Source organism: Eurytemora carolleeae, unplaced genomic scaffold, assembly GCF_000591075.1.
Source record: "Eurytemora carolleeae unplaced genomic scaffold, Eaff_2.0 scaffold2606, whole genome shotgun sequence".
Classification (NCBI taxonomy): domain Eukaryota; kingdom Metazoa; phylum Arthropoda; class Copepoda; order Calanoida; family Temoridae; genus Eurytemora; species Eurytemora carolleeae.
Window position 1 is genome coordinate 1 of NW_019398529.1, and position 10,731 is coordinate 10,731.

At 30.5% G+C, this 10,731-nt stretch overlaps 2 protein-coding genes across 2 annotated transcripts; both read right to left on the reverse strand.

Moving 5' to 3' along the window:
* Positions 1-925: 925 nt before the first annotated feature.
* Positions 926-4,719, reverse strand: LOC111717472 (protein FAM49B; the record flags this gene model as incomplete). The annotated part of the gene is given in 5 exon segments (XM_023492973.1): positions 926-993; positions 2,066-2,092; positions 2,259-2,305; positions 3,086-3,140; positions 4,630-4,719. Coding segments are annotated over 5 exon segments (287 nt in total), but the record flags the coding sequence as incomplete, so codon positions are not given.
* Positions 4,720-5,527: 808 nt separating this feature from the next.
* On the reverse strand, positions 5,528-9,239 carry LOC111717473 (uncharacterized; the record flags this gene model as incomplete). Its single annotated transcript, XM_023492974.1, is given in 7 exon segments — positions 5,528-5,581; positions 6,163-6,250; positions 7,154-7,232; positions 7,946-8,034; positions 8,312-8,343; positions 8,443-8,478; positions 9,059-9,239. Coding segments are annotated over 7 exon segments (492 nt in total), but the record flags the coding sequence as incomplete, so codon positions are not given.
* Between the last annotated feature and the right edge of the window lie 1,492 nt (positions 9,240-10,731).

Here is a 10,731-nt window from a genome sequence, read left to right on the forward strand (position 1 = left end):
TAGAGTCTCTTTAATAACAAATAAATTACGTCTAGAGTCTCTTTAATAACAAATTTAAAGTTCTCCCTTTAAAATAGAATGTAGAGCTAAAGGCCTCTATAAGTTCATCAAATTGTATACAATTACAATTACAATTGTACAACAATATGTAAAACTATATGCACAATTATATTTCTAGTTTTTACCTAAACAGGATGTGACTTTGATGATGTAACCTAAAACTCGAATAAAAACTCTAATCTGATCTGATCAATTTGATTTACTGATTTTTATATTTTATATGGTATATAGTGTATATACAGGGTGTCCCAAAAAACATGGGAATTCAGTGACGAATTCGATATCGTCTTTGTTATGAATTAGCACTGTAATACCTATTTTTCAAAAGCCATATAATATTATTATGTCTGCTAGAGTTTATTTATTGAAAAGTGTAAAAGATGTGTCTATAATGTCTCCGCAAGATGAACAGTGAATACGGACAAGTTTACTCTGTTTGTATACTGTAATTTTCTTGTTTTACTAAGTACAACCGGTTGCAGTCAAAACATTAACAAACAAAATGTAANATTTTTGACACTAAATCAAAGAATTATTTGAAAAGACGATATCGAATTCGTCACTGAATTCCCATGTTTTTTGGGACACCCTGTATATAGGGTTCCATACAGGATGAGACTTTCATGATGACCTGTAACTTTAGTTTTCTGTCGCAAATATAGACTTTAAATGACATATTTAATATTGTGGCTATGAAAGAAACAAATTTCCCGATGTTGGAATCTTTGAATGTAAGGATAAATTGTCTGAAAAAAATTCCGTACAGTCGTCTCTGAACTCTGATTATGCAAATGCGGTATTAGAAATATAAAACTACACGGAAACCAGTAACTCAAGGGTAAGTCTCATCCTCTGTTCACTGTACCTGGTTTGATATAGAAGGCTGCCAGATTTTCCAGGTTTAGATTTAGAAAACTCTCCTTGAAATTCTCTCTAAAAAAGACGACATTAATATGCAGCTTAGATTTATGTGTTTATTATGAAGAATTACTCCATATAGATTAATTATAACAATAGATATTTATTAATAATAACAAAAAGGACACTAGATGTCGTCTTTTCAAGATTTAGGTTTTTCGTTCACAATAAGAACGAAGGGGAAGAAGCCCAAAGGAGTTCCGCGCAGGCAACGTTATATTACAAGACAGAGAGATAGCTTTGGTCTTTAGTCTCAGGGTTATTGTGAATGAAAAACCCTTAAATCTTAAAATAAAACTTTATCTAGTGTCCTATAAGCTTTTATTGTTAATGAATCTATGAATTAATCCAACATTTGATTATTGTTTTATACAGGGTTACCCACAAAAGATGAGACTGTGAAGATGACTAGAAACTCTTAAGATATGACGATTCCAAGGATAAACTAAGTCTTCTGTCTTGAATTTAGTCTTTCAACGGCTTAATTTATTGATTTGGAACAGAAAGAAACAAGTTTAAAGTTTCAGGGAATCTCATCCTTTGTGGGTAACCCTCAATTCAATTCAAATCTTTTTATTGATATGAAAGGATTCTGAATATGCATACGTTACTTTATAGCCAAAAAATTGCATAAATTGTGATAATTGTTTAGCCCAAATAGCTAAATCCAGAATTTAAGCTTAAAAAATAGAATTTGAACTAAAAAGTGTAAACTTTAATCTGAAGGTGATCATCTTTAGTAAAAACATATAATTTTTAAGTTAATCCAATGAATTTTGTCTTACGGAATTAAATCAGCTCAAAATTTTAATGTTAGAAATATTTAGTCATGAATTAGTGCCCTGCAGATCAAAGACAGCATAAAAAAAATTCTCTATGTTTCGCCGAATTAAATTTGCCAGAAATGGAATTTAAAGAATTTGAGTCGCGGTTTAAATCCGCCAAAATTCGCCAAAACCCGATTTAAATTTAGCGCCGGCCTAAATCTTGAAACATTTGATACAATTTTAAGTGGAACCAACCATATTTAATCCGCGGCTTAAATTTAAACCGCCGCTCAAATTCTTTAAATTCTGCCTCAGCTTACCTGAAAACCAGCTGTCTTTTCACATAACTATGCATCAAACAAAAAATTATGATAAGTGTTTGGACCAAAAATTAAATTGAATTTGACTTTGAAGAATCTTGTTAGAGTTTATTAAAAAAATAACTTTCATGACACATATCGTGATTTTGATTGATTAAATTCTTATTGCAGAGTTGCACAATAAAATCTGTTCCTGATGTCATTTTGTAGTCCAGGAGACGCCAGTTTTAAATCATCAAACTTAAATTTGTAAAAAGGGTAGTTAAACCCTAAATGAGCCATACATCGAAAGAATTTGTCAAATGTCGTCTTGACAATTTTCAATGGGTTTTATACTTTTTCAGTATTTGCAAATTTAAATAAATAGCCATGAATTTGCGGGAACAGTTTTAAAGAGCTCCATATAATCATTTTATTATAAAACTAAATATCTGTAACATTCCATTATCAGAAAGTGAAGAATACGACATTTGATGAATTCTTTCGATGTATTCGTTATTAAGAGTTTAACTGTTACTATATATATGTATTATGTATATATATATATGGTTTATACTTTTGATATTTCGATCCATGAATTCCGCTAGATTAAATAGTCAAAGTTTGAAATATAAAAGGCTGCAACATCAGGTTGCAAAGATTTAAGGATTAGAAAAACTAGAGTTCAAAACAATTTCTCTCTTCACAAAAACTTCGCAACATGGATTTCTTTCGTCCCAAGTGACGGCTAAGAAAAAAATATTCCGGGAAAACGTAGCAAATCTTGGTTTCCGTAGTGTTGTCAAAAATTAGTAAAAAGGTTGATTAAAAAATAAATTAGTTTACCACATTTTGAAATTATCAGGACTTTGGTAATTTTTTAGTTATTGCTTCAAGAATCCCACATGTAAAATTAGGTTGAAAACGATAGACAATTTGACCAAAGATCGAAGACGACATTTTAATTGCCTCTTGCTTGTTCAGGAACTCCTTTAAGTTTATTAAGTTATTTTGCATCTTTTTAAGTAAAAATTTAATCACCTGCATTGCGATATCTAGAAGCATTCCAAACTGTAGAAGATAGTTACTATTCTCTCTGAAACCTCGTTATCAAATTATTTTTTTAACGCTTTTTTAAACTTTTGTGTTATAAACAAAAAATGAAACAGTTCACTGAAAAAAAAACTTTCATTCGGAAAACCCGGAGTACGAGGTATGGCCAATAATATTGCCGCGGCAACAGTCTACAAGTGTGTTAAAAGGAAAAAGGCGTATTAGAGAGTGTTGGCAGAAAAAGGAAATTTCTGCAAGCAGAAAAAATCCACAAAAACCCCACAAACAGTACGTTGACACATTTGAAAGTTTCTCAAACCAAATTCGCAAGGTTTCTTATAGTTGGGGATTTTTGATGAGTTTGACATCAGCTATGGGGCTGAAAACAAAGTTGTAAAACAAGATTTGAAAAATGGCAAAGATTTGGATAATTTTTGCCCCAAAGAGGTCCTACTCCTAGGAAAAGATTCTTATTTGTTTGTTGAAATGTAGATTTCAACTATAAAAAAAAACTATCAAGGACCCCTTCTACGATAAAGGCTTACCCTCCTTTGGCTTTTTAAGGTTATCAAACCTCTTGGACACGCTTAAATGGATAAGTTTCAGTCTGTAGATAAGCTTTTTAGGCTTTATAACAAGCAACATAAACTGGATCCGAGAAAAGCTAATTGCGTCTAATCTACATTAACCGGTCAAGAAATTGAAATGGTAAACATTACATACATAGTAAACATTTTTTTTTATTTAAAGGACTATAAAGACGTCTAGAAGAGCCTTAAAATAAATTTTCGCATAACTTGTTGAACATATCCTTCGTACGTGCCAGACATCCTTTCCACCAAGTGAATTCTTGTATTGTAGTGTAAAGAAATTGAGTCTTTGCTACAAACTCTGGTTTTCTAATCGCTATATCTTTGCAAACCAATTTCGTAGACCTGATATGAATTCAGTTAGATCAAAAAAATCTAAGCTTAAAATATCAAAGTTTTACGCCCTCAGGTTGCAAAGATACAAGGACTAGAAAATTTGAGTTTGTGGCAAAGACTTAATTCCTTTGAAATGACGATAGTTATGTCAGAAGCGATAATATCTTTTTTTTTAGATCCTATTCCATGATTTAATGCAGATACCCTAACCTTGTAAATACTTAATCCACTTAGGAAACAAAATGGTTAAGTACACTTCTCAAAATTTATATTTTTACTGAGTGGTTCCCCATTAAAGTTCTAATATTAAGTTTCCACCTAAATAGATTATATTTGTATTTTAACTTGAGTGCGAAACTTTTGATTTTGGATTCAGCAATAAACTTAAGATGCTCAGTGGATAAACGTTAAATTAAACATCTTAAATCAGGGAAATTTATAAATTCCTCCCCCCGTTGGACAATAAAACTTGAGTTTCCTAGACACACAAGTTTTGCTCTCTGGTTATTTCACTTAATTTCTGATATTGAGAAATTTTGGATTTGAAAAAAATTATCAAATCGTCTTCGCCGAAATATTGTTGAACTAGTTTAATTTGAGAGGTTCCTAATTCTTCCAAGGGTAGTTGATCCAGTATAGAGTTGAGCTAGGATCCTTGGAACCAACCGTTCCATCTCCTCAGAGAGCATTAAAGCCCTAGATAGGATACACACTGTTAAAACTATGCTAAAGTCGATCCTATATAGCTTACACACTGTTAGAACAATGATAAAGTCGATCCTATATAGTTTACACACTGTTAAAACTATATTAAAGTCGATCCTATATAGTTTACACGCTGTTAAAGCCATGTAAAAGTCGATCCTATATAGTTTACACACTGTTAGAACAATGTTAAAGTCGATCCTATATAGTTTACACTCTGTTAGAACAATGTTAAAGTCGATCCTATATAGTTTACACTCTGTTAGAACACTATATTAAAGTCGATCCTATATAGTTTACACAACTGTTAGAACAATGTTAAAGTCGATCCTATATAGTTTACACTCTGTTAGAACAATGTTAAAGTCGATCCTATATAGTTTACACTCTGTTAGAACAATGTTAAAGTCGATCCTATATAGTTTACACTCTGTTAAAACTATATTAAAGTCGATCCTATATAGTTTACACAATGTTAGAACAATGTTAAAGTTGATCCTATGTAGTTTACACACTCTTGGAACAATGTTAAAGTCGATCCTATTTAAATTACACACTGTTAAAACTATATTAAAGTTGATCCTATATAGTTGTTAAAATTAATTCGAAATATAAGGAAGACGATTTTTCCGACTCAAATGCCGTAGCCTTTTCTCTAAATGTATATGTACTCAAGAATAGGTAATAATATTATTAATAAGAATATTAATAAGAATAGTAAGAAAAATAATAATAATAATGAAAGGAAAAAAAACGATAACAATAAAAATAAAAGTAATAATAACAATGAAAAAGTTACCTTGAGATGTTTATTTGAAAACTTAAGGACATTCAACAGGTTTTTGGCCTGAACCTAAACATAAAAAAATGCAAATTTTATCTTTTTTATCCTGAAAATATCAAAAAGGGTTTGAAAATATCAAATTGACTTCAAGTACAAATTACTGTTGCAATTGTTTAAATTCGAGGGTTTGAAAAATAATTTAAATTATATTTTAAGATCAGCTCAAATATAAAAAATAGACTCTCTATTTATCTCCAGTTTTACAAGAACTTTTAAATACAAAAACAAATAATTTATATGTTGAAGGATTTGATGATTACGTAATAACTGAAATGATAAATATGTTATCTAATGAGTAATGATCAATGTCGCCTATTTGTGCATAATTTAAACAAATTTAAACTACAACTTTAATATATGTATTTATATCTTTGTTTGTTTATAAATCTTTATGATTTAATAATATACGTAATTGTCAAAATTAAAAAAGGCAACATTTTAAAATGTTTTACGACCCACAATTTTGAAAATTTAGGGTGGCCTGAAATACTGTTCAGAGGGAGGGGGGGGGGGGGTGCGATAAACGGATTTTGAAAAAAATACCCCGCCCCGATCATCTTAAAGAATAATAGCTGTCATTAGTGTTGTACCTGTAATTCCTTGAGACTGGTTCGGTCAACTGTTTGTAGCTTGGCGGTCAGCTCGTCTTGATCCTTACTACCAAAACTACCATGTCTCCTCAATATATATTCTTTGAAAACATTTTTACGGACAAAGGAATTGAGTCTTTGCCACGAACTCCGATTTTCTAGTCCCTATATCTTTGGAACCCAATGTCGTAAACCTTTGATATTGCAAACTTATATTATTTGGTTTAACAGAAGTCGTAGTTTGAAATTTCAAAAGTCTACGACATTGGAATCCGAAGATATAGGAATTAGAATATCAGAGTTTGTGTCAAATACTCAATTCCTTCACGATAAACAAGAGGTTATTTTAGGGAAATGTGTTGGGGAGGTGCAAAATTTTGTGATACTTGAACATTTGAAACTTTTCTGCATTAAACGCATATCTAACAACACAAAAAATCTGGAATTTTTTAACTATACAACCCCCCCTCTGTTAAAACCTCTGGTTGTACCAGTGCTATCATCAATATGTTAGTCTCATGTTTAATAAATCAACCTGTATCTTTGCTATCACCTATATGTTAGTCTCATGTTTAATGAATGTGTCTGTACCAGTGCTATCATCTACATGTTAGTCTCATGTTTAATAAATCAGCCTGTATCTTTGCTATCACCTATATGTTAGTCTCATGTTTAATGAATGTGTTTGTTCAAGTGCTATGATCTATATGTTAGTCTCATGTTTAATAAATAAGCCTGTATCTTTGCTATTACCTATATGTTAGTCTCATGTTTAATGAATGTGTCTGTACCAGTGCTATCATCTATATGTTAGTCTCATGTTTAATAAATCAGCCTGTATCTTTGCTATCATCTATATGTTAGTCTCATGTTTAATGAATGTGTCTGTACCAGTGCTATCATCTATATCTTAGTCTCATGTTTAATGAATGTGTCTGTACCAGTGCTATCATCTATATGTTAGTCTCATGTTTAATAAATGTGTCTGTACCTGATTCCTAGACCAGCTTCCAACTGTAAAATGTGAACAATTTGTTTCACATTAATCGGAGAATCTTTTACAAATAAACCTAAACAAATATTTTGGTTGTAAATCATTGTTCTCAAAACTACTGATTACTTACAGTGGTAGGCGATTATATCAATACAATAAAGACGACACTTTTATTTAATTTTTACTTTTTTACAAGAGTTTTTTAAATCACTAGTTTACAAGTAATCAAAGAGAAGATTTATCTTCCCTTTGTTTCCATGTTTATATGTATCCATGCTGTTAAAAAGGATGATATAAATAAAAATTGAAATCGAAAATAGTCTCCATTGTATTGATATATGCGACGACAACTGTACCTCAAGCTCTGATTTTATAATCTAGATTTTCAAAAGTTTTTGATATTTCAAACTTTGCCTATCTATCTATCTATCTATCTCAATGCAGCAGGATTCAAAGATCAGAGTTTAAAGGCTAACACTAGCAGGTGGCTAAGATATAAAAATTAGAAAATTAGAATCTGACTCAAGTAATTGATTCCTTTTCTTCTGTTAGTTTAAACTTGTTTTACAGGAAAACCCATAAAACTGTGAGTATTAAGAAGACATTTATGTAGTCTTATGCTTATTTGATGTTCTACTAAAGTAGCTCATGATAATTTATTCCTTAAGTTATATGAGTCTGCTGCACAATTGTTGTGTTCCATTCATTTAGCATTAAAGTCTGAACTCGAGTCTAAAAGTCGTCTTCCTATTCCACAGTTTTCCGGTTCTCACTGTAGTTATAGAATACCTGTATCACTAAGATAATCGTAGAGGAGTGCAGTTGCAACCATTACTCTTTGAACCAGTCCTACTGTTCCTGCTTTCTGGAACTTTTTTCTAATATTAATTTTTCATTTATTCTTTCATCTTTTCTTTCTTTGACATATTGAATAAGGGCTGATGAGAATATTATCCCTCTTATGCACTTCTTAAGATATGGAATAACCTGCACTTGATTTAAAAAGAAGTGCCACGGTAGGCATATTTAAAAAAAAGTTTGTCAGAAGTTTTATTTTACTCCTACATCACAAAGTGCAATAAAAATGAATATAATATTGTTAGATTTTTGTATCACCAAATTAATTATTCTATAGAATTAGAATATCATACTTGCCTTAGATCTGAACTAAGGATTCCCACACAAATCTACCAAATTAAAAGATTATATTCGTCAGACGTTTTCAAATGTCGTCTTCTTCAAAGCGATAATTTTTATGGTGTTATCAGAATTTCTCCGTATCCTACCTTGCAAAACGAGATAATAACATCTAACGGTTTACCCTGGTTCAATAACAGATATATAAACTATATGAAAAAGTCTGAAAAGTGAATCTATTGGGGGTTTAAATTTCCATTGGTTCTGATTTGTGTGGGAGTAAATGATATTTCTATGCTGTAAAAAAGATGATTTTAAATTGGACCTTTATGAAAATAAAACAGCTGTTTATAAAGTAATATTTTCTTTTCGAATCGCAATGTTTTTTTTAGGAGTTAAGACAGTTTTTGAGATTAATTGGGTTACCTATAAAGTATGAATATTTAGAAACTTTACTTTTATATTGCCTTGATTTAATGGTTTTCGTATCCATTTTTTAGATCTTTTTGGTCGTAATCAAAGTATCATTTTTTTCGGATACCTCTGCATGTATTTTAATGGTATATTAAAAATGGATACAGGATACAAGGAAAATTTAATAATAAAAATATTTCTAGAAAAATAGATAGGATTTTATAAAAAACTTTCAGTTGCATTAAATGTTCCAAGTATCTAAAATTACAAGTTTGATAAGTTTTTGTGGCAACTGGTAAATTCCTTCTCCATTTAATGGCATTGCCCCAAGTGCTATTATATCTGTAAGACCTGAGTTTGATTTGTGAAGAAGTTGGTTGAAGCATCTATTACAGATTGAAGAAGAGGGGCTAAAGTACATAAATGTAAAGTACATAAATGTAAAATAAGATATTTTAAATTCATCAGAAATGAAATTTAGTTTTGATATCTTTTAATTTTCAAAGTTAAAAAATTAATATATTTTTTATAAAAAAGGTACCAAGGTGAATAGAACATGTCAATCTTATTTAACTGATTTTTGGTGGAGAATCTTCAACATGTTTGCCGGCGAAAATTTCCCTTTGACACTATTGTATTGGAAAGTGGAATGGTTGGGGAGTGAAAAGCCCTTTGGGAGCTTAACCTCTTTCAAGTCTAACTCCATAGAGTATGAAATTATACTGAATAGTTTTTAACAGAAAGAAGGGTTTTGACAAATTGAAGTTTTAGGAGACATCAACGTTTTTTCAAGTGTCATTTAAATCCTGGCTTTGAATGAAAATGTTTTTGAATTTTTAATAAATCGAAATAAATTTTTTAAAAATCTAGTTGAAATGGCATTATAAAAGTTAATGAAACTGAAATTGACAAAAAAATATAGATAATTCAATAATTAATTCGAATAAAAGTTTGAAATTAAATTGAAATTAAATAACACGGAAATTAAATTAAATTGAAGTTTAATTGAAATTGAATGTAAATCAATTAAGATTAAGAAAACAGAATTTAACGAAAGAATGGTTTGAAGTTGAAATTAAGTTCCTTGTTAGATTTAGAGAAGGAGAAACTTAGAACTTGGCTCAATTTCCAGGAGAAATGCTTACATTGTGTCACAAAACATAGATTCGTATAAACTTTGTCGAGTTTTAATCCTTCAAAAATATATCCCCTCGCCCCCCCCCCCATTTTTTATCATTTTATCTTTCTCTCTTACTAAATTGTTTGCTAGCACAACATTCATTGATACAAGGTTAGATACGATTTTTTATTTGGTTTTTCTAGTTTTTAGATGCAGATTAAATAAGAATTCCTGAGCTGGATCCAGTTTATTAATCACTTTAGCTTGCTTGAAGAGAAAGAAGATATAATGAAAGGGAAAGAAGATAGAATTGAAGAGAAAGAAGATTTGATCCAGGTTAAATATGTTCCAACTTATATCTAGCTCACTAGATCTTAATCCATTATTTCCCTTAAAGTTTATGTCAATGTTATATTCACTTGTTTTCACTGATTTTGAAAATTTAAGGTTTAGACTTTTTTTCAGCTGAATGTACCATGGTTTATGGTTTTAACGTTGATCCGGAATCACATGCTGAGATTTCATACTAGACTAGCTGAAGGGCCCGGCGTTGCCCGTATAAAAGAAAAAAAAATTTGAAAAAAAAATTTTAAAAAAGAAAAAAAATTTCATTTATGTTAGCCTATTTCACCCCCAGGCTACCCATGAGTGTTCAAAAAAATTTCAGCCCATTCGGTCCCGCCGTTTGGCCGGCCAGCCAGAGAGAACATATATACGAATGTGTTGTTTTATTATATAGATAATAATTTATCCAAATCTTCTTCTTCTAATTTGTTCAGTTTATATGATTAAATGATCCACATTAAAACAGCTTAACAAATATTTTCAGGGAATTTTTTTCTGATCCACTTGTTTTTTAAATGATCCACATTAAAACAGCTTAACAAATATTTTCAGGGAATTT